Below are 24,747 nucleotides of genomic sequence, written 5' to 3'. Positions count from 1 at the left end.
TAAGTAAATAAAGAACTTTACTATTACATCACACCCATTGTCCACAACCAATTTCCTTTTAACTACCTTTTATTTATTCTAAGCATGCATGCATCTTTACCAGTTGAAGCTGATGGCCTCGAAATGTAGGTTTTCTGCCAAACCCGAAGAACATATTCTCGCTACCTCGTGCCTCATTTCCTTCGGCCCACAGACCATCACCCCGACATCAGATCCTTTGCAGTCAAATAATATCTCTGTATTCATTAACATATATAGATTAGCTAGGTTAATTCTATATCACATATAATTGTACAAGTACTTACTCTTGAGGTTAGGCCTTGCACCATGATGCACGGCTATGTCTTTAACAACAGAGTTTCCGGGGAGGCTTTCCAACTCTGTTGTCTCGCCACCATGAAACTGCAATCCAGGCGAAGCTGTTGGAGTTTGCAACTCCACATTTTGAACCTGGCCTTCCGTGCGCGATATCTCATCCTTTTGCCATAAAAATATCGCACTAGTCCCAATAAACACACCAACACAAGCCAAGAACATATCCCAAAGGACTTTCCCACTGAAGTTGTAAACTTGTTGGTTGTGTTCAATCGGGTAAATAAGGCGACGAGTCACGATCCCGAGAAGAAGTAAGAACATGACGAAGGAGGTAGTGATTATTGCCCCGAGCCAGAGCCAACTGTTAGATCCGAGGGATGCAGTAACTAGAGAGTCATTGGGATTTGGCTTAAACCATATTGAACGGATAAGATCTCGGTTAGGTTTTGGGTGCTCTTCAATGTCCTTGGTGACATATGCCTCTATCTTCAACTCTAACTTGGAAAGGATTTCTGGGGATATCACGCTTGATGCTGGCAACAGAAGATCGAGCATGGTGAGATCCATCGAATCCTTGAAAACACATATCAATAGCATCTTCGGAATGTGCGATCCAGGTTGCGTACTTAAGTGTATAACTTCGCGAATTATGGAGATGAATGGCGCAATACCGCTTCCTCCACTTACCATCACCAAGGAGTCCCTCCTGTTTAATGAGATCGCGAAAGATTCAGTTATCAGCATTAATATTTGTGTGGAAATTAAGAACAAAATAACGGAAAAGCGTCGCTATTCCTCCAATTATTATTGGTCATAAGCAACGGTAGTACAACCCATAGCTATAAACTATGTCGCTAGTATTGTTTAATCGTCGATATTGTCTGACAACCGTCGCTAATTCCGTTTCACCAATTTGACTTAATAAGAACTATGGGTCAATGAAAAGACTCTTTTAAAAAACATATTTTGGAAATTGTACCTTAACAAATCTGGCGAAACCGGTCCATATGGTCCTTCTACATGGACCTCTAGATTGGTCTTGGAAGAAGAAGAAAGCTCTTGGTATAACTTTTGACTCCATGTTCCTAAGCTTTTAATGACGACACTTATCCTATCTAGTTCCAAGTTTCCACTAGAAATGATAGTGAAAGGATGCCATTGTAACCTAGAAATGCTCGGCACGTGGATAAACATTATGCTTGTGGGATTATAATGAAGATCTGAAAATTTTTGAGTTCAATTAATATTTCATATAGATAGAAATACTTAATTTGTTCAACAACTTAATGAGTTTAATCTTTACCAAGGCATTTGGATAGGTTGAGCTCAACCACACCACAAGGCAATAGGCGGGCAGAGACTAATCTTGCTCTTTTTTGGGATTGTAAGAATCGGAGATAACGATCGATGAAAAAGAGAAAGATCCCGGGCAAGATCATGAACAAATATGGTCCACCAACATGTAACATGTAGAAGACAATATAGAGAAGATAGAGATGATGGGTATAAAAGAAGAGCTCAAATGCCTTTCTTCTAATGGATGGAAAGCTTGTCACCCATATTGCCCATCCAAACAACATTGCTATCCATCCAGCTACATTAGAAACATATGTTTTGTCCCAATCTACCATCTGTAATACCCATATAATTAATCATATCTATTTTCATGTTTAATATTATATACTAATGAAACAGTACCTGCGACATTTGATTTGTTATACCCCAATAGACAATGAAACCAATTGTATGTAAAGTGAAGAGGAGGTTCGAGACGTGACCGAGCCATATGTGGTACTTGATGCTTGATTCCGATGTCAATCCAATCATTGGCAAGATGGAAGATCCTCGTGTTACTGGAAAGAACAAAAATGCCCAACAAATGTTTCCTATGTATCCCAACCTAAGCGACACACTACGAAACTTTGTCTTCCATCTGTATGTAGTAGATTAAAAGTTTGTATTAATTCTTCAATTAATTTCTCTAAAGAAAAAAGAATAAAATACTTACATTTTCTCTCCCCGTGGACTATGCATTGTAAGATGGCCAAAGCCTATGTGCAAGTAATTGGCTAAAGACCATATCAATAGTGCAAAAAACATTGTAACAAATAGAAGCTCTGTCATTGTTACAATGCCTAAAGTACTCGATATGTGAACCGGTCTCCTCAAGTAATCTGGTCGTTGCATTCTTGTTAAGTCGCGACTTATGTTTTTCTTCTTCTCGAAATGGAGATAAACACAGCCAAGAGCAGCCATCAACATCACAGGGAAACTCAGAAGCAGAAGATTCGTCCCTGAAACAATTTTATTGACGTTAAAAAAAAACCCTTTCAGTAGGAGTAGTCAAGATCATGACCATGATGAAATTACCTTGGGACCCGAAAAACGTCGAGGAGCCAATCTTCACTTTGAGATTGGGGGTCCATGAATATTTGTAAGTACCGGTTGGGATAATAATCCAGATAAAAAGCCATCCAATAAACACAATGAAGAACATCATCCTCAAGATTGAAGTGAGGCTGCCCATTGTTAATCAATTAATTAATGTTGCTTATTACTTATGATTATGAAAATTTAAGAAGTTAATAGGGGCCTTTTTATAATGAGATGATCAAGATCATTGGAGTTTGCAATCAAGTCAACATACAACATGATTCATGCCGTCCTACTCAAGGGAATTTTTTCTTCATAATTAAATATTTATAAATATAAGTTGGCTATTTCCAATTAATATGTTTGTTATAAGTCATAAACTTGATATTGCCTTTTGTTAGGAAGAACATCAACTTTCTAAATATATATATTAGTCTACTTGAATCAATTGTTTCACATGTTTAGCAAGCCTCATGAGGTATTAATGAGTTAACTAATTTATTAATTAATTGATTGATATATGTGATGTATGATTAATTTGTGTTTGACATTTACTTGTTATTGATAAATATATGCATAGTGTGCATAGTGTATTGTCAACAAGTGTATAGTTATATCGATCCAAATGTAAGGCATAAGTCACATTTACATGAAGAAAATTGCATTATTTTAAAATTGCATTATTACACTGTTTGTCATAACTCAGTTAAAAAACAATATAATTGAGTTCCAACTTGAGATTTTAGGTCGAACAATTTGTGCTCGAGAAGAGTCCAATTGCTTCCGGTGAATAATTGAAAAAACTATTTCTCAAACAATGTTTCAGATAAAAAAAAGTTGATTAGGGAATTAATTTTTTTTTTTTTTGAGTTTGGATTGAATTGGAGATTTTTAAATTAAAATTGAGTTTTAAAAGAAGAGGAAAGAAAATGAAAATTTAATATATATTTTGAATATAGGAAGCTGACATGAAATAACCGCTTTTTAATTAAACTTAAATGTTCTAAATTAGAATTGAATAAGTGACATTTGGTCTTTTAAAAATCAATTTTGTACTTGAGTTACCTTAGTTGACAAATGTTTTTGGGTTCATGATTAAGCTTTTCCGTGAACCTATTTGGGTATGTCAATGAGTGCTAAGATAAGATATAAGGTGGATCCTGGGTATGTCATGCTAAGATAAGATATAAGGTGGGGATCCGATTATTACAAAAATAAATGTAAGTTATCTAGATTAAAAAACAAAATAATATTGACAAAGGTCGGCTAATCCTTATTAAAAGTGCGTTGTCTTTTATGACCACATATATAATGTCTTTATTCATTTTTTTTTCAAAAGTGTGGCAATGTAAATGAAAAAATAATGTGTAAATTTATTTGAGAATCTTCTAACTTATCATTTTGTCATCTAATCAGCCGAGACAATGTTAAATGTTTTAAGGATCAATGTGACTAAATATCCAAGATCTTATTTCTTTAACAGGACTCTTCTATCGAAATAGTGTAGTAATTTGCATCGGAGTCGGATAGTCTTTAAGGTATCGATGATCAAATTTAAGTATAGTTTACTTACCAAAATGTCTAAATAATTCATCGGGTTTAACACTAAATTTTTTTTTAATAAGAAAAATGTGATTATGAGTGAAAAAAATCTTCATTTGAAAAGTATAGGGATACAAGTGCTGGATCCCAATATTTTGAGAAATATATGTTTGATCACTTCTGCTGGTGCTATTAAGGGAAACTTTTCTATGCAAACCATCACTGATTTACTGGCATTAGCAATAATACATGATAGTGTCGGAATCAGAGGCGCTTAATATGAAGGCAAATATGTCGGTATTTCTTAACCTGCGCTTATAGCGAGGAATGTAATTACTTTAGCAACATGATTTTAGTATTTAGCGACGATTATACTATTTAGCATTTTATAACTCGTGACAGTTTTTTTTTTGAATTATGAAGAAATAATATGACACCCCACCGTCAAGCTTATATTCAAAACGTGTTTATAGTGGACATTGAACAAGTAAATTTTGATCTCTCTTGTTGAATCTTTCTACTAGAACCATGTGGGTAATTAGTGATAGTTTTGTTAACTTTGTTTAAAATTATTTTCAAAAACTAATGTTGTTTTAAATTTAAAAGTCTTAAATATATTAAATTTTATACAATAAACACCAAGTATTTATTATATAAGCAACATAAAATTTTATTAATTTCAATTATCAATAGTCATATTTGTTTCTCATTTCAATCAAAGGTTCTTCTTTAACAAATATCATTTTTATCAATTCAACACAAGATTTAAAGTTGAGTAAATATAAAAAAATAACTAAAAACTCTACTATATATACAAAGAGCAAACATTAGTGGATCAAGTTGAGAACCCAAACAACAAACAAGGTAAGTAAACAAATATACTCATAACACAAACCAATCCCACACGCAAATCCCTTTTATTTATCTCCAATTATGCATGCATATTTTACCAGTTGAAGCTGATGGCCTCAAAATGAAGGTTTTCTGCCAAACCCGAAGAACATATTCTCGCTACCTCGTGCCTCATTTCCTTCGGCCCACACACCATCACCCCGACATCAGATCCTTTGCAGTCAAATAATATCTCTGCATTCATCAACATATATAGATTAGCTAGGTTAATTCTATATCACATATAATTGTACAAGTACTTACTCTTGAGGTTAGGCCTTGCACCATGATGCACGGCTATGTCTTGAACAAGAGAGTTTCCGGGGAGGCTTTCCAACTCTGTTGTCTCGCCACCATGAAACTGCAATCCGGGCGAAGCTGTTGGAGTTTGCAACTCCACATTTTGAACCTGGCCTTCCGTGCGCGATATCTCCTTCTTTTGCCATAAAAATATCGCACTAGTCCCAATAAACACACCAACACAAGCCAAGAACATATCCCAAAGGACTTTCCCACTGAAGTTGTAAACTTGTTTGTTGTGTTCAATCGGGTAAATAAGGCGACGAGTCACGATTCCGAGAAGAAGTAAGAACATGACGAAGGAGGTAGTGATTATTGCCCCGAGCCAGAGCCAACTGTTAGATCCGAGGGCTGCAGTAACTAGAGAGTCATTGGGATTTGGCTTAAACCATATTGAACGGATAAGATCTCGGTTAGGTTTTGGCTGCTCTTCAATGTCCTTGGTGACATATGCCTCTATCTTCAACTCTAACTTGGAAAGGATTTCTGGGGATATCACGCTTGATGCTGGCAACAGAAGATCGAGCATGGTGAGATCCATCGAATTCTTGAAAACACATATCAATAGCATCTTCGGAATGTGCGATCCAGGTTGCGTACTTAAGTGTATAACTTCGCGAATTATGGAGATGAATGGCGCAATACCGCTTCCTCCACTTACCATCACCAAGGAGTCCCTCCTGTTTGATGAGATCGCGAAAGTTTCAGTTACCAGCATTAATATTTGTGTGGAAACTAAGAACAAAATAACGGAAAAGCGTCGCTATTCTCCAATTATCATTGGTCATAAGCAACGGTAGTACAACCCATCGCTATAAATTATGTCGCTAATAATGTTTAATCGTCTATATTGTCTGACAACCGTCGCTAATTCCAGATTCACCAATTTGACTTAATAAGAACTATGGATCAATGAAAAGACTCTTTTAAAAAACAGATTTTGAAAATTGTACCTTAACAAATCTGGCGAAACCGGTCCATATGGTCCTTCTACATGGACCTCTAGATGGGTCTTGGAAGAAGAAGAAAGCTCTTGGTATAACTTTTGACTCCATGTTCCTAAGCTTTTAATGAGGACACTTATCCTATCTAGTTCCAAGTTTCCACTAGAAATGATAGTGAAAGGATGCCATTGTAACCTAGAAATGCTCGGCACGTGGATAAACATTATGCTTGTGGGATTATAATGAAGATCTGAAAATTTTTGAGTTCAATTAATATTTCATATAGATAGAAATACTTAATTTGTTCAACAACTTAATGAGTTTAATCTTTACCAAGGCATTTGGATAGGTTGAGCTCAACCACACCACAAGGCAATAGGCGGGCAGAGACTAATCTTGCTCTTTTTTGGGATTGTAAGAATCGGAGATAACGATCGATGAAAAAGAGAAAGATCCCGGGCAAGATCATGAACAAATATGGTCCACCAACATGTAACATGTAGAAGACAATATAGAGAAGATAGAGATGATGGGTATAAAAGAAGAGCTCAAATGCCTTTCTTCTAATGGATGGAAAGCTTGTCACCCATATTGCCCATCCAAACAACATTGCTATCCATCCAGCTACATTAGAAACATATGTTTTGTCCCAATCTACCATCTGTAATACCCATATAATTAATCATATCTATTTTCATGTTTAATATTATATACTAATGAAACAGTACCTGCGACATTTGATTTGTTATACCCCAATAGACAATGAAACCAATTGTATGTAAAGTGAAGAGGAGGTTCGAGACGTGACCGAGCCATATGTGGTACTTGATGCTTGATTCCGATGTCAATCCAATCATTGGCAAGATGGAAGATCCTCGTGTTACTGGAAAGAACAAAAATGCCCAACAAATGTTTCCTATGTATCCCAACCTAAGCGACACACTACGAAACTTTGTCTTCCATCTGTATGTAGTAGATTAAAAGTTTGTATTAATTCTTCAATTAATTTCTCTAGAGAAAAAACAATAATTAATAAACTTACGTTTTCTCCCCTGGTGGACTATACATTGTAAGGTGGCCAAAGCTGATGTGCAAGTAATTGGCTAGAGACCATATCAATAGTGCAAAAAACATTGCGACGAATACAAGTTCCGTCATAGTCACAATACCTAAAGTACTAGATATGTGAACCGGTCTCCTCAAGAAATCTGGTCGTTGCATGCCAGTTAAGTCGCGACCTATCTTTTTCTTCTTCTCGAAATGGAGATAAACACAGCCAAGAGCAGCCATCAACATCACAGGGAAGCTCAGAAGCAGAAGATTCGTCCCTGAAACAATTTTATTCATGTTTAAAAAAAAACCTTTCCACGAAAACAAAGGTAAGTAGGAGGAGTCAAGATCATGATCAAATTACCTTGGGACCCGAAAAACGTAGAGGAGCCAATCTTCTTGGTGAGATTGGGGGTCCATGAATATTTGTAAGTACTGGTTGGAATAATAATCCAAATAAAAAGCCATCCAATAAACACAATGAGGAACATCATCCTCAAGATTGAAGTGAGGCTTCCCATTGTTAATCAGTTAATTAATGTTGCTTATTACTTATGATATGAAAATTTTAGAAGCTAATAGGGGCCTTTTTATAATGAGATGATCAAGATCTTTGGAGTTTACAATCAAGTCAACATACAGCATGATTCATGCTGTCCTACACAAAGGGAATTTTTTCTTCATAATTAAAAAAATATAATATATATATATTGGCTATTTCCAATTAATATGTTTGTTATAAGTCATAAACTTATTGCCTTTTGTTATGAAGAACATCAACTTTCTAAATATATTTATTAGCCTACTTGGATCAATTGTTTCACATGTTTAGCAAGCCTCATGAGGTATTAATGAGTTAACTAATTTATTAATTGATTGGTATATGTGATGTATGATTAACTTGGGTTGACATTTACTTGTTATTTTTAAATATATGCATAGTGTATTGTCAACAAATGTATAGTTATAGGGATCCAAGGTAAGACATAAGTCGCATTTACTGGAAAAAAATGCATTATTTTAAAACAAGTTATTACAATATTGTATGTCATAAGTGAATAAAAAATCATATAATTGAGTTTCCACTTGAGATTTTAGGTCGTCATCGGACAATTTGTGCTCGAGAAGAGTCCAATTGTTTCTGTGAATAATTTGATGATCTTCAATGTTTCAGATAAAAATTTGATTAGGGAATTTAAAAAGAAAAACTGAGTTTAGATTGAATTGAGAATTTTTAAAATTAAAATTGAGATACAAAATAATAGGAAAAAAAATGAAAATGAAAAATTTAATTTAATGTATATATTTTGTTTAAATATAGAAAGCTATTATGAACTCATAGACATTATTTTCAATTTAACTTAAAGCGTTTTAAATGAGAATTGAATCTGTGAGCTTTAATCTCTTAGAAACCATTTTTGTCACTTGAATTATCTTAGTTGACAAATTTTTTGGGTTCATGATTAGGCTCTTCCGTCAATTGGGGTATGTTATTGGGTGCAAAGATAAATTCAAAGTATATGGACGGACTATTACTAAATTGAAATGTAAGTTATCTAGATGGAAAAACAAAATAATTTTGAAAGGAATCGGCTAGTCCTCATTCTCTATAATCACATATATGATGTCTTTATTTATTTTCTTAAAAGTGTGGCGATGAAATTGGAGAAAATAACCTTTAAATTTCTATAAAAATCTTTTAACTCATTATTTTATCATATAATTAATTGTGATAATGTTAAATGTTTTAAGAATCAAGGGACTAGATATCCGAGATCTTGTTTTTTTTAATAAATTTTTTTGATCGAAATAGTGTAGTAGATTTTTTATCGAAGTCGGATAGTCTTTGGAAATCGACGATTAAATGTAAATATAATCAAGATGGTTCTTTAATTGGTTCACCAAAATGTTCCGTCACTTATTTACCGGCATTAACAATAATACAAAATAAGAGTGTCGGAAAGAGGCGCCTAAAATGGGTGCAAGTATGTCGATAATATTTTACCGTCGCTTATAGCGACGAATGTAATTGCTTTTAGCAAGATGAATTTAGTAATTAGCGACAGTTTTTGTTAAAAATTATAATATTAAATTTAATATTGTTTTAAATTTAAAAGTCTTAAATATATAAAATTTTATACAATAAACATTAAGTATTTATATAATCAACATAAAATTTTATGAATTTCAATTATCAATAACCATATTTGTTTTCTCATTACAAATCGGGATTCTTCTTATCATATACCATTTTGGTCGATTCAATACAAGATTAAAAGTTGAGAAAATATAAAAAATAATTAAAAAAATGTACAATATATACAATGAGCAAACATTAGTGGATCAAGTTGAGAATCCAAACAACAAATAAAGTAAGTAAACAACTTTATCCTTACAACACAAACCAATCCCACAAGCAAACCCCTTTTATTTGTCTCCAAATGCATGCATATTTTACCAATTGAAGCTGATGGCCTCAAAATGAAGGTTTTCTGCCAAACCCGAAGAACATATTCTCGCTACCTCGTGCCTCATTTCCTTCGGTCCACACACCATCACCCCGACATCAGATCCTTCGCAATCGAATAATATCTCTGCATGCATCAACATATATAGATTAATAATGAGTGACACACCACAATATTCAATTTAATTGCTAGCTAGGTTAATTCAATATCACATATAAATATAAAACTACTTACTCTTGAGGTTAGGCCTTGCACCATGATGCACGGCTATGTCTTGAACAAGAGAGTCGCGTGGGAGGCTTTCCAACTCTGTCGTCTCGCCACCATGAAACTGCAATCCGGGCGAAGCGGTTGGAGTCTGCAACTCGACATTTTGAACCTGCTTGCCTTCTGTACCCGATATCTTCTTCTTTTGCCATAAAAATATTGCACTAGTGCCAATAAACACACCAACACAAGCCAAGAACATGTCCCAAAGGACTTTCCCACTGAAGTTGTAAATTTGTTTGTTGTGTTCAATCGGGTAAATAAGGTGACGAGTCACGATCCCCAGAAGAAGTAAGAACATGAGGAAGGACGTCGTGATTATTGCCCCGAGCCATAACCAACTGCTAGATCCGAGGGCTGCAGTAACTAGAGAGTCATTGGGATTTGGCTTAAACCATATTGAATGGATAAGATCTCGGTTAGATTTTGGCTGCTCTTCAATGTCCTTGGTGACATAGGCCTCTATTTTCAATTCTAACTTGGAAAGGATTTCTGGGGAGATCATGCTTGATGCTGGCAACAGAAGATCAAGCATGGTGAGATCAATTGAGTTCTTGAAAACACATATCAAGTGCATCTTCGGAATGTGCGATCCAGTCTGTGTTCTTAGGTGTATGACTTCGCGAATTACGGAGATGAATGGGGTGATACCGCTTCCTCCACTTACCATTACTAAGCAATCCCTCCTATTTGATGAGATTTAGAAATTAAGATTCAGTGATCACTATTTTTATGTATTGTAATTTGTTGAAACTTTTGATATCGGAAAGTTAAGCATGGATTGGTCTTTGTATGATCTTGTTGGTTTAAATGAAAGATTTGAAAATTTACCTTAACAAGTCGGGTGAAACCGGTCCATATGGTCCTTCTACATGGACCTCTAGATGACTCTTGGAAGAAGAAAGCTCTTTGTATAGCTTCTGACTCCATGATCCTTGGCTTTTAATGGCGACACTTATTATATCTAGCTCCAAGTTTCCGCTAGAAATGACAGTGAAAGGGTGCCATTGCAGCTTCGAAATGCTCGGCACGTGGACAAACATTATGCTTGTGGGATTATATCGAAGATCTGTTTTTTTTTTTGTGCAATAATATTTCAGATAAAATAAATATATGGAATATGATATGAATGAGAGTCGTTTCAGTCTAACCATGACATTTGGAGAAGTTGAGCTCAACCACTTCACAAGGTAAGAGGCGGGCAGAGACTAATCTTGCCCTTTTTTGAGACTGCAAGAATCTGAGATATCGATCGATGATAAAGAGGAAGATCCCGGGCAAGATCATGAACACATATGGTCCACCAACATGTATCAAATAGAAGACTATATAAAGAGCATAGAGATGATGAGTATAAAAGAAGAGCTCAAATGCCTTTCTTCTAATGGATGGAAAGCTTGTCACCCATATTGCCCATCCAAACAACATTGCTATCCATCCAGCTACATTGGAAACATATGTTTTGCTCCACTCTAGCATCTGTAATACAAAAATATTCCATATAATCATATCTATTTTGATGAGAAATATATATTATATACTAATGAAAATGTACCAGGGACATTTGCTGAGTTAAACCCCAGTAGATAATGAAACCAATTGTATGTAAAGTGAATAGGAGGTTTGAGATGTGGCCAAGCCATATGTGGTACTTGATGCTTGATTCCGATGTCAATCCAACCATTGGCAAGATTGAAGATCCTCGTGTTACTGGAAAGAACAAAAATGCCCAACAAATGTTTCCAATGTATCCCAACCTAAGGGACACACTGCGAAACTTAGCCTGCCATCTGCAAACAAATTAGAAAGTTTGTAATTGCGACATGTCTCGTGTAGAAACAACTATATACAAACAGTAGAAGAAAACAAAAAAATGTAATGATATGGTTTTATAAACAAAAACACCAAATTAAAAAAAGGCAAGGGTAACATGGTAAAACAATCTCAAATATCGGGATATATGAATTGGCATTTGGAAGGAGTTATTTATCAATAAGACATGGGTTATTTAAAAAACTCGATTTGGATCATACCCTTATCTTATATTTTCTCATGTCTCTGTTCTACCCTGTTTTGACTTAATAGTTATTGTATCCATATTAGGAGGTCTTGAAAGAATCATTAAGAAAATAATAGAAAGAATACAAAGGCTTACACTTTCTCCCCTTCTTTATGCATGTGGAGGTGACCAAAGCTGATGTACAAATAATTGGCCAAAGACCATATCAATAGTGCAAAAAACATCGCAACAAATACAAGCTCCGTCATCGTCACACTACCAAAAGTACTCGATATATGAACCGGTCTCCTCAAGAAATCTGGTCGATGCATACTACTCGAGCCACAAGCAATCTTCTCCTTCTTAATAGTCTCCAAATGGAGATAAACACAGCCCAAAGCAGCCAGCAACATCACAGGGAAACTAAGAAGCAAGAGATTCGTACCTAAAACAACTTATTCAAGTTAAAACATTGTTTCAACAAAAAAAAAACTAGTAGTCGAGATCATGAACAAATTACCTTGCGACCCGAAATAAGTAGAGGAGCCGATTTTCTCAATGAGATTCGGTGTCCAAGAATTTTTGTAAGTACTTGTAGGAATAATAATCCAAATAACAAGCCATCCAACAAGCACAATGAAGAACATCATCCTCAAGATTAAAGTGAGGCTACCCATTCTTGTTGTTAATATTTCTTATGATTGCTTACAATAATTTGGTCCTATTTATAAGTAGAATTTTCAATTTTTTGAAACTTGCAAGTCAACTAGCAGCATGCTTCATGCTTTCTTACACAAAGGAGATTTTCTCATGATTAAATATATAGGCAAGAGAATTTCTTATATGTTATTAATTCTTCAATCTTAAATTATTGCCTCTAATTGTGTAACTATCACAACATTTAGCAAGTCTCATAAGGTCGAATAATCGATTGATATAAATTTGTGTCTATCGATCTAGATAACATAGGCAGATATTTAATGGTAATAGTTTTTTTTTTTTTTTATAACATAGTAACCTTTCATTGCTTTCAATGATCAAATTATAGATTAAAGGAGACTAACTAATTAAATGAAAAGAAAAGGTCTCAATTTTTCTATTTACTAATAATAATTATTCTCACTATTTTGTTTATTTATATACAAGTTTAGTTTTGTTTTATAAACTAATAATTCAATTGAGACATTCAATTTGCTCCCAAATACATTAATTTGGATAAATTTTGAGCTTAGTTGTTAAAATCTCATCGGTATCCAAATCTTAATTCAATTAAAATTATGTTCTTAAAATATCAAAGGTTCGATTCTCGCATATAACATCTTAAATGAAAGTACAAATCATGGTAGCGGGGTGATTCTAATTTCCTACATTAAAAAATAAATATAAATATATATTTTTACTGCAAAATAATTTTTTTATTCTTTTAGTTTAATATTTATAAAAAAAAAAGTTAACCATGGATAACTAATTTAGTATTTTTATTAATAATTTAATAAATAATGAGATAGAGAATTATTTGAAAAAAAAATCACATGAAACAAGGTTCAAGTAAAGTAAATAATTCTAATCATGAATATCTAAAAATTAATCATTGAGAAAGGGATATATACTTATAATAATTTAATCCAATACAGATAAATTTTAATTAAAAAAATATGTTCTTAAAATAATACAAATTAAGACTTAACTATTTTTTTTTTTTGTAATAGTGTAATAATAGGACTTGTTTGAAGTGAATTAATTAAATCCAAATAATTGGTAACTAAATGAAAATCTCATTAACTTATCAGTTTTTGTATCAAATATTTTAACATATTCTTATTTTATATATATCTTTTTATGACATTTTTAAAATACAGTAAAGATATTTAATTAGTTAAATTTACTAAAATCATACATTTTTTTAATTACATAAAATTATTTAAAATAATATGGTTATTTTATAATATCAAACAAGCGCTTATAGTACGTCAAGCAATATTGGTCAACTTGTACTCTCAATTGTACTTGGAAGAATGTTATTTGTGTAATTACTTTCATAACATTAATACATTTTGTTATTTTTTAATGCCACGATGGGAATGACAATAAATATACAGGCTGCATATTGTGTTAAAAAATAATTGTGATATAATCTAAAAATATATAGAAAACTAATGTAAAAAATAAAGAATTAGCAAAAAAAATATTATTTCTAAAATTAATAATTTAAATAAATATTTAAGTCGAAACAATAGAAACAACTGGTTAGAGTAGCGAGAAAGCTAAGGAGATGGGTTCAATTATTGTCGCTATTGATATTTAGTGACAATGTTTTTTTTAAAATGTTTAAAAATTATAAGAATCATTTAACGATAAAATATTAAATAGGAAGAAAAAACATACCCAAAACATGTAAATAATAAAAAAAAAATACAAATATATTACAAACAGGTTATTCAACTAGTAGATTCTCAAGAAAAACAATTAACTACCGAATTCCATTTTTTCAGAACAAACTCAGAAAATATTATAATATTAACGGTATGAATGATACGTATAGAACGACTGAAGGTTTAGTGATTAATGTCAAACCAGATAGTTCACTAGAAAATAATTTGGATGATAACTCAAATATGTAGGTCTTTATATGAGTCAGCTCAATCCAAATTTTCTATCAACTATCCACGATTCGGGCATTGTCTAATGAATCTCAATCCTACTTCATAAAAAAAAAATTGTATATACTACTAAATTCCTAACAATACAAAAGAAAATGAGTAGCATTTTAGTTTTATGATATAAATCACCACCATTTTTTTTATTTATTTATTAATATTTCATTTATTTGTAGTCAATAGTGACAAATAATTCAACCCTAGCTGATTCCACCTAATGCCAAAATATTTGAAGAGTTTGGTCCAAATTTGTGCAATAACCTTTGAGGTAACACATGAATTTGAGGAATTGATTTTTTTTTTTTTTTGAATTTTAGGAATTTAAAACAATCCAAGTTGGAGAATTCTATTAATATTGTAAATGTTATTATTTGTTAAAAAAGGAAAAGTAAATATAAAAGTATTAAAATGAATTGTTTCCTTTTATACATTCTTAATATCTATTTTCTTACCTTTTCTTTTAAAATTTTATTCTATTAATAACAAATAATATGATTACAATATTAATAGAATTTCCTAATCTGGATTTCTGTTATGTCCTAAAATAATAAAATTTTAAAAAGACAATTGCACAAATCTGAACAAAAAAATCCAAAAACAAAATATCTTAACAGAAAACAAAGCAAATCACATAGTAAAGAAGGCAAATTAAAGACTTATGAAACCCATTTTGGATTCACAATCGATCAAGCTTCATCTTACTTATGTTTGTGATCATCAATTTCAAAAAAACCCAACTTTTACTACTTCATTAGAAGGTCATCTGTTCATGTAAGTACTCTGTTATGTAAAATATCTCTTAAAGTATGAGAAATTCCCTTGCCTTTTATTCATGAGAAAATGTTCCTTGTGTAGGACAACAAGAATCATGCTGCAAGTAATTGACTAGAAAGCTTCTACTTACAAACAGGACCGGTTAATTATTAGCTTCTTCATATCACAACAATGGCCAACCTCATAAATTTAATCTTCATCAGGATGATGTTCTTCATTGTGTTTATTGGATGGGTTTTTATCTGGATTATTATTCCAACCAGTACTTACAATTATTCATGGACCTCCAATCTCAAAGAGAAGATTGGGTCGTCTAAATTATTTGGGTCTCAAGGTAGGACATGATCTCGACTACTACTACTAATACTACTTTTTTCTGTTTTTTTAACTTGAATCATATTGTTTCAGGGACGAATCTTCTGCTTCTGAGTTTTCCTGCGATGTTAATGTCTGTTTTGGGTTGTTTTTATCTCCATTTGGAGACTACGAAGAAGAAGATTGCTCGTGGCTTGAATAATAGTATACAACGTCCAAATTTCTTGAAGAAACCGGTTCACATATCGAGTACTTTTGGTATTATAACAATGACAGAGCTTCTATTTGTTACAATGTTTTTTGCACTATTGATATGGTCTTTAGCCAATTATTTGTACATAAGCTTTGGCCACCTCCACATGGATAGAGAAGGAGAGAAAATGTAAGAATTTTCTTCTACATTTTATAGTTGTTTCTACCCGAGACATGTCGGAGTTACAAACTTTCTAATTTGCAGATGGAAGGCCAAGTTTCGCAGTGTGTCGCTTAGGTTGGGATACATTGGAAACATTTGTTGGGCATTTTTGTTCTTTCCTGTAACAAGAGGATCTTCCATCTTGCGAATGATTGGATTGACATCGGAATCAAGTATCAAGTATCACATATGGCTTGGCCACATCTCGAATCTTCTCTTTACATTACATACAATTGGTTTCATCGTCTATTGGGGTATAACAAATCAAATGTCGCAGGTACTGTTTCATTAGTGTATAATATTTCTAATCAAAATAGATATGATTCATTATATGAGATTGTTTTTTGTATTACAGATGGTAGATTGGGACATAACATATGTTTCTAATGTAGCTGGATGGATAGCAATGTTGTTTGGATGGGCAATATGGGTGACAAGCTTTCCATCCATTAGAAGAAAGGCATTTGAGCTCTTCTTTTATACCCATCATCTCTATCTTTTCTATATTGTTTTCTACATGTTACATGTTGGTGGATCATATTTATTCATGATCTTGCCCGGGATCTTCCTGTTTCTCATCGATCGTTATCTCAGATTTTTACAATCTCAAAAAAGAGCAAGATTGGTCTCTGCCCGCCTCTTGCCTTGTGGTGTGGTTGAGCTCAACTTCTCCAAATGCCTTGGTAAGAATTAAACTCCTTATTAATTTGTTGAACAAATTAAGTACTTCTATCTATATGAAATATTAATTGAACACAAATTTTTTCAGATCTTCATTATAATCCCACAAGCATAATGTTTATCCATGTGCCAAGCATTTCTAAGTTCCAATGGCATCCTTTCACTATCATTTCTAGCGGAAACTTGGAACCAGATACGATAAGTGTCGCCATTAAAAGCTTAGGAACATGGAGTCAAAAGCTATACCAAGAGCTTTCTTCTTCTTCCAAGACCCATCTAGAGGTCCATGTAGAAGGACCATATGGACCTGTTTCATCTGACTTGTTAAGGTAAATTTTTTAAACTTTCAAAAAAAAACATGATTGAATATAAGCCTTTCGTTTAAGCAAATTATAACAGAGAGGGTCAACAATAATTTCTTGATCTCATCAAATAGGAGGGAATCCTTAGTGATGGTAAGTGGAGGAAGCGGTATTGCTCCATTCATCTCCATTATTCGCGAAGTTATACACTTAAGTACTCAACCTGGATCACACATTCCAAAGATGCACTTGATATGTGTTTTCAAGAACTCGATGGATCTCACCATGCTCAATCTTCTATTGCCAGCATCAAGCACAATCTCCTCTGAAATCTTTTCCAAGTTAGAGTTGAAAATAGAGGCCTATGTCACCAGGGACATTGAAGAGCAGCCCAAGCCTAACCGAGATCTTATCCGTTCAATATGGTTTAAGCCAAGTCCGAATGACTCTCTAGTTACTGCAGCCCTCGGATCTAGCAACTGGCTCTGGCTCGGGGCAATAATCATGACCTCTTTCGTCATGTTCTTACTTCTTCTTGGGATTGTGAGTTGTCGCCTTATATACCCGACTGAACACAACAAACAAGTTTACAATTTCAGTGGGAAAGTCCTTTGGGACATGTTCTTGGCTTGTGTTGGCGTGTTTATTGGCACTAGTGCAATATTTTTGTGGCAAAAGAGGGAGATATCGTGTACGGAAGGCAAGCAGGTTCAAAATGTCGAGTTGCGAACTCCAACAGCTTCGCCCGGATTACAGTTTCATGGTGGCGAGACAACAGAGTTGGAAAGCCTCCCACGTGACTCTCTTGTTCAAGACATAGCCGTGCATCATGGTGCAAAACCCAACCTCATGAGTAAGTAGTTATATAATTATATGTTACATTGAATTAACCTAGCTAGCAATTAAATTTAATATATTGTGTTGTGTCACTTATTATTAATCTATATATATATATATATATATATATATATATATTGATTCATGCAGAGATATTACTCGATTGCGAAGGATCTGATGTCGGGGTGATGGTGTGTGGGCCGAAGGAAATGAGGCACGAGGTAGCGAGAATATGTTCTTCGGGTTTGGCAGAAAATCTTCGTTTTGAGGCCATCAGCTTCAGCTGGTAAAATTGCATGCATGGTTTGAAGTTGTTTATTTACCCTTTGTTGTTATAATTTAGGTTCTCTACTCCATTCATTTTTGCTCTTTGAGATATTATATTTTTTTGTTCTAATTTATATTTAGTTGTATGTCATATATACTTTTTTTTATTATTATTTTAACTCATTACAAGAATAGTTCAAATCACAAGAGTTGAGCTGAATAAAACAAATGTCCCCTGGTTTACTAATGGAAGGTATTGCTATCTTCATAAAAACAAATTTTTGTCAATTTTGTTTTTTCTTCATTGACTAGAAACACATTAATTCATAATAAGAAATTTTAATAAACCATTGAAGTTACATAAAAATTGGAATAATATATATAATACTAAATTATTACTTTGCCTCTTTTCATACTAAGAAAATAAAAAGTAAACATTTTATTAGTTCGAAGTCAACGTGGAATAACAAAACATAATATTTCATTACCACAAAATAATTTAAAAAAATGTGTGATTCTTTTCTCTAGCTAAGACCCTAATAAAAGCAGATAGGATCTCTGTTATGGGATTCTTCACGTGGAGGAGGCGAAACAGTTGTATTTTTTTAAAATAATTACTATTTTAACCCTTCCTGTGCAGAGAATAGAGATTTTCGTAACAAGAAAGAAATTAATTTCCAATATTATATAGAAGAGAAAAATGTGTGATTTTTTTTTTATGATTATGCATAAGCTTAATGGATTAATATTGAACTAAGTTAAAGGCTTGTGGACTGTTTGAACTTTTTTTGAAATTGGTGGACTTCACTGGCTTTGTCCTTATTTCACTTAACAAGTTCCATCTTAACAAAAAAAAGTGGTAATTTGAAATATAGGCTATCAAATAAATTTATTTTAAATAAACTCTTTAATCTTTACATATAGAGAAGTGAAACCCACTTGTACCATAACATTGAGCCTTTTAAAAAGTAGTATTTTGTGCTAATCAACATTAGATAAAAAAAAAAAACTTTTTAGGTGAAAATGATTGAAAACAAATAAAAATGTGATATTTTGATCAAACTTTAGACTTATACATAAAAATGTGATATTTTTATAAAATTGACTTTTTCTTGAATTTTGTCATTTTGATAAAAAATTATAAAAGTATTGGGTATATGATTCTCATACTAAATAATCTTAATTATAAAATTAATAATTTTGAAACGAGTGAACTTATTTACTGTAATAGGGTCGAAAGTGCTTTTGTTTGCTTTTCTTGTGCTCTTGCTCATGCGACCTTTGTTTTGAAGGAAAAAATCATACCTGCTCCAAGTTGTTCGATTATCACTTGGGAGGACACGCAGAACCAGTTTCAGTCCCATTTCTCGAGGACAGATCCTGGTGTGTCCATGGCAGACTTGGCCCGAATTAGACAGCAAGTTGGAGAAAATACTGAACAATATTTAATTAGAGGGCTAAATTAGACTTGGCCCGAATTAGACTTGGCTTCCATTCCACTCTATGCGATCTCGGAAAGCCCATTTTTTTATAACTCTATCTGTTTTACACCACTTTCGTACTAGCTTTCTCGATCTTCTTCTCCTAGCTAGCTGTCTAAGAAAAGGCTCATATGGTTGTGCTTTGGAAAATTTGGATTAATAAAATTCCTTCCTTCCGAGTTAAGTTCAGTTCAACTCCCTAACCAACTGAGAGCTAACCTAGATGAATTAGTTGCAGAAAGCACGACTGTTCTGGAATAAGAAGGCTGAAAAATAGTTCTATTTTAAATTTCCTATCACTATGTTCTCTCTTTACCAAATTTACTTCAAGAACTCCTTGCTCCTTCAGTAAGGAAGCCACCTTCAAAAAGAGAGCGAGTGTTTGGAACAAGGAAGATTTTGGACACATTATTACCATACTAGTAGGGAGACAGCCCAGAGCTCTCCAAGTTCTCGAATCTATGGGTTTGTTTCAGGGTGGGGCCACCCTTCTTCCTACTAATCCGGCCATTTCCGAATCTGCCTTTCCCACCCCCAAAATTCAATGGCAACGGAGGACTTCTCAATTATTGCGATTCCCATATTCGAAAAAATAAGAAAATAAAAACTAAAAAACTAGGGTTCCAAACCTTAGCTCCCGGGTGCTTCATTTAGGCTGTCCGGGTGCTTCATTTAGGCTGTCGCCCAAGTATTGATGAAGTAAAGTTAGCAGAAAGATGGGACCGCTGAAAGCTCCTGGGGCAGATGGGATACATGCACTATTCTACCAGAGTCAATGGGAGATAGTTGGACCATCCATACATGAGTCCTTAAACGAGCCAGAAAAGGTTGATTCGGAGCGGAGTTCGGAATACCTCCTAACAAACTAGACAAAGGTTTCGTAGATACATTTTATGTCTAATTTTGGTTTAATTAGATTGAAGTGTAACTGTATATTTGAGCTTAAGCATAACAAATTAACAAATAATGTAGGATGATTAAGTACTTAAAAAATCATATAATAATTGTGAATGGTAGATAAAATATATATATATATATACACGCTGAGCTGATCCTAGAGTGAGTCGAGCTATGAGGAATCTATCTCCAAAGGGTCGAAAATTAAAAGATATTTTTTAAATTTGAACTCGCAACTTTATTAGTGTTAATATAACATTTAATAAACTAGATTAGATTAATTTGTTAATCTAAAACTTAAACTATTATATAACACCCCAAACTTGGCGCAGGACTAACCTTGTACACAAATTTATTAAGTTTTCTAGTTTTACAATACTTAAATAACAATATATTTATTGATTGGTATATAAATAGATATAATAGTTTACAATATTGTTTCAAGAATAATATATTCTTCTATCATAAGAAAGTTCTTAGAAATATTTAACTCAAGCATTTAGTTATAAATACAACACAATCAAAATATGATTGATGCCCAAACATGTATCATTTTGATTGAATTAAGTGTAATTACCTCTCTGATTATTTGGGTAATTGTTTTTACTCTTTATAGAGATTATTCAAATTATTCATCACTTTATTTGTTCCATTCTTGTTCACTTTTGTATTACTCTTTTTTTAATTAATTTACATAGTTAGATATATATATATTAATTAAAAAAAGGAAAAAGAAAAAAAAGATAATGATAGTATGGAATTAATGTAGTAATAGAGAATCTATTATTACAATTCTTTAACATTAAAAATAAATCATTCAAGTCTATCTAATTTGACATTATCTAAAAAGTTAGATTTAAATAATAAAAAGTTAAATATTTCAATAACTCATTAAATAAGAGAATTTTGATTATATACTCTATCTCTCAATTCTCAAAATCCAGAATTTTCCAGACATGAGTGGTAATTCTAAATCAAACATTTTCATCTCTTTTGATAATCCTGTTCTTGAAAAAGGTTATGAATTTCTAGGACTTGAAGAAACTCATCCTATGGAAGCTTATAATCAATGGATTCCTACAATTGATCATTATTCCCTTAATTCACCCATTTTTCCTATCGACCAAACCAAAGATGAACAGAACCAGCCGCATGAGCCACCTAATCATGGTTCATTCATTTCAGCACCTGTTCTGATCACTAAGCCAAGCCGAATTCGAAGAAGGTTTATACATGTTCTTCATTTTTCTTTTACTATCTTTAATAATATAACGGACTTTTAACGATAGTATGCATTTAATTCTTATCAAATTTACAGCAAGAAATCTAAGAAGCATTGCAAACTAATGACACAAGAAGAGCTGATTAAGGCTGACCCATGGAATTGGAGGAAGTATGGCACGAGGCCAATCAAAGGCTCACAATATCCCAGGTTCTATAATTTAATTTGTGACTTTAAGGGTAGTTTAGTCTTTATTCATTTTGTATATGAACTGTTAGTGAAACATATTCTTATTATTATTAGGCATTATTACAAATGTAACACGGATAAATTATGCCATGCGAAGATGTATATGGGAATCAAAAGTCCTGAAGAATCAAATTTTTTCGAGATTTACTACTTGGGAGAGCACAATCACGCACCACCCAAAATTAATGGGCCAAAGTGTTTCACAAGAACTAGGAATTATATCACGCCCAAAGTCAAAAGTTTGACGAAATCACAAGAACTAGGTTCGGGTATCTTTATTAAGACAAGATGTGGTAGCATTAAGGGAGGGTTTAAAGAAAATAAGGATAATTCGGAGATTTATTATTACAATGACGAAGAGTACAAAATTGAATTGATTCCTAATCCAATTGCAATGGAGGAAGCTTTTATGGGATTTCAGGAGCTTGGAATAATAAACCATCATTTTATTACTCAAGTCGACAATGCCGCCACCACCATACCAACCGTTTCCTTCACCACCACACCAACCGCTGCCTTCACCACCACCGACGCCATACCAACCGCTGCCTTCACCACAACCGGCACGGGCGAAGGTTATTGAGGTGTCATCTCCACATATGATCAAATTATAATTATAAACTCCTCTATATATCTATTTGAAACATTACATCATTCATTTCTTGATCCTTTATTCAATATTTAAACAAAGGGTAAGGATGCAAATGAATGAAATAGATATATAATTTCTAATAAAAGAATAAAAAGTTTATTTGTGTCTCAATTCTTTTTATTTAAAGCAAACTATTTCAAATGTTTAATGGTTGTGAAAAAAATATATTTGGCATAACCACTCTATACCAATATAAATAATGCCCTTAGACAATTTAATACCTCTTAAATTCATTAGTTTTGTTTTTGTTTTAGTTTTTGGCACTTATTTTTTCTCTTATAATATTATTGATCTTTATGGTTCTTGTTTATTTCTTTCAAAAATTATATTTATATTATATATATTTATATTAATATCAAAATGTTTAAACAGTTTTTTTAAATATTTTGTTAGTTTAATAAGATATTTCAGAATTTTCAATACATAATCAATAATGTAGCTTTCAATTTATTTACAAAAATATCAAAGTTCATATTTTAGTTAAGGCATGTCCAAGCCTGAATAGTAAGTTCTATTTTATATTGTTAATAAACATACATAGCTTGCAATTTTTTAATTTATTTTTTTTATCCAGATTTATTCTCTATTACAATTACTTTATAATTAGGAATAAAATATTAAATGAACATAAAGTTACATAAAAATTAGAATGCTCAAATATTACTCTTTTTTTCTGATCAAAATATATAGAATAAGAAAATTAAGGATCCAATTCAACACTATAAAAACATAAATAGTCCAATTAAGGACATCATATATAATTAGAACACATTTTATCTATTATATTGAATATATTACTAAAATAAAATTTTCGGTTGGATTCGATTGAGATTTTGAGTTTATATTTTGAAATCTTATAAATTACTTACTGTTGCTCTCGAGTCTCGAGTTTCTAATTAAATGCATATTAAGAAAAATAATATAATGATGTGTAAAAAACCACTAATTTCTTAAAAAAATACATAAATAACTTATGAAACAAATATACTCTTATGTCTATATAATATAGGGTAAAACTAATATTATATAACCTAATTATATATCCTAAGGTCCAAAAACTAAGGTTTTATTAAAAATAAAATAAAATCCTAAAATCTCAATAAATCTCAAGTAATTTTTTTTGTGTTTTTGGTAATATGGCCTTTTAATTTCTTAAAATAACTTCAAATTATACAAAAGGAATTTATATAAATACATATATATGTATATAGTAAATATTAACAATAATTTGATTTTAATGATATTAATTAAATATTGACCAAAAATGATATGAAATATTAAACAAGATTTGTTCAATATAAATGATATTAAGCAATGTTGAGCTGTCTATTTTTATTTATACTTCTGTAAAATATAATAAGTTTAAGATCTTTCACTCTCTCTTTCAATTTGATTATTTTTCAGACATGAGTGATTTTGAAACGAATCCTTTCATTTTTTTTGATAATCCAGTTGATGAATCTGGTTACCAATTCCTTGGACTTGATGAAATTCATCCATTGATGAATTTTGTTTATAATCAATGGATTTCGCCCTCAATTGATTATTCCGGTAGTTCACCGCGGTCGGAACCATTGCCTGAGCCGCCTATTTATGGTTCTGAGGCTAAGTCACGACAAGTTCGACAAAGGCATGTATATCTTCTTATTTTTTGTATTATTTTAAATCTTAATAAGTATTAGCGACAATATTCTTTTTATTTTTTTACAGCTGCAAGAAATACTTGAAAAGTTGCAAATCGATGACAAGGGAGGAGTTGGTTAAGGGTGAAGAATGGAGTTGGAAGAAGTACGGTGTGAAGTCCATCAAAGGCTCGAAATATCCCAGGTTTCTTTTATTTATGTTCGGT

General features: G+C 32.5%; 4 protein-coding genes across 4 annotated transcripts; 2 read left to right on the top strand and 2 right to left on the bottom strand.

Annotated features, from left to right (window-relative positions):
* Window positions 1–96: 96 nt before the first annotated feature.
* Window positions 97–7,936, bottom strand: LOC124939652 (ferric reduction oxidase 4-like). The gene is made up of 13 exons (XM_047480108.1): window positions 7,780–7,936; window positions 7,408–7,693; window positions 7,094–7,328; window positions 6,699–7,026; window positions 6,375–6,615; window positions 5,364–6,101; window positions 2,686–2,834; window positions 2,324–2,609; window positions 2,014–2,248; window positions 1,619–1,946; window positions 1,295–1,535; window positions 306–1,021; window positions 97–236 (listed from the first exon to the last, which is right to left on the bottom strand). Exons 1-13 carry the CDS (start codon window positions 7,934–7,936, stop codon window positions 97–99), a joined length of 4,080 nt encoding a protein of 1,359 aa, XP_047336064.1.
* Window positions 7,937–9,859: 1,923 nt separating this feature from the next.
* Window positions 9,860–12,837, bottom strand: LOC124938258 (ferric reduction oxidase 5-like). Its single transcript, XM_047478673.1, has 7 exons — window positions 12,670–12,837; window positions 12,306–12,594; window positions 11,706–11,940; window positions 11,302–11,629; window positions 10,982–11,219; window positions 10,118–10,836; window positions 9,860–10,009 (listed from the first exon to the last, which is right to left on the bottom strand). Exons 1-7 carry the CDS (start codon window positions 12,824–12,826, stop codon window positions 9,870–9,872), a joined length of 2,106 nt encoding a protein of 701 aa, XP_047334629.1. The 5' UTR covers window positions 12,827–12,837; the 3' UTR covers window positions 9,860–9,869.
* A 3,132-nt stretch (window positions 12,838–15,969) lies between these two features.
* On the top strand, window positions 15,970–17,004 carry LOC124939651 (ferric reduction oxidase 4-like). The gene is made up of 3 exons (XM_047480107.1): window positions 15,970–16,277; window positions 16,353–16,587; window positions 16,666–17,004. The coding sequence occupies exons 1-3, from the start codon at window positions 16,021–16,023 to the stop codon at window positions 17,002–17,004; spliced, it is 831 nt and encodes a 276-aa protein (XP_047336063.1). The 5' UTR covers window positions 15,970–16,020.
* Window positions 17,005–17,069: 65 nt separating this feature from the next.
* LOC124939650 (ferric reduction oxidase 5-like) lies at window positions 17,070–18,154 on the top strand (the record flags this gene model as incomplete). Its single annotated transcript, XM_047480106.1, has 2 exons — window positions 17,070–17,320; window positions 17,428–18,154. Coding segments are annotated over 2 exons (978 nt in total), but the record flags the coding sequence as incomplete, so codon positions are not given.
* Between the last annotated feature and the right edge of the window lie 6,593 nt (window positions 18,155–24,747).

Source organism: Impatiens glandulifera, chromosome 5, assembly GCF_907164915.1.
Source record: "Impatiens glandulifera chromosome 5, dImpGla2.1, whole genome shotgun sequence".
NCBI lineage: Eukaryota > Viridiplantae > Streptophyta > Magnoliopsida > Ericales > Balsaminaceae > Impatiens > Impatiens glandulifera.
This window is presented reverse-complemented; position numbering and strand designations above follow the sequence as displayed.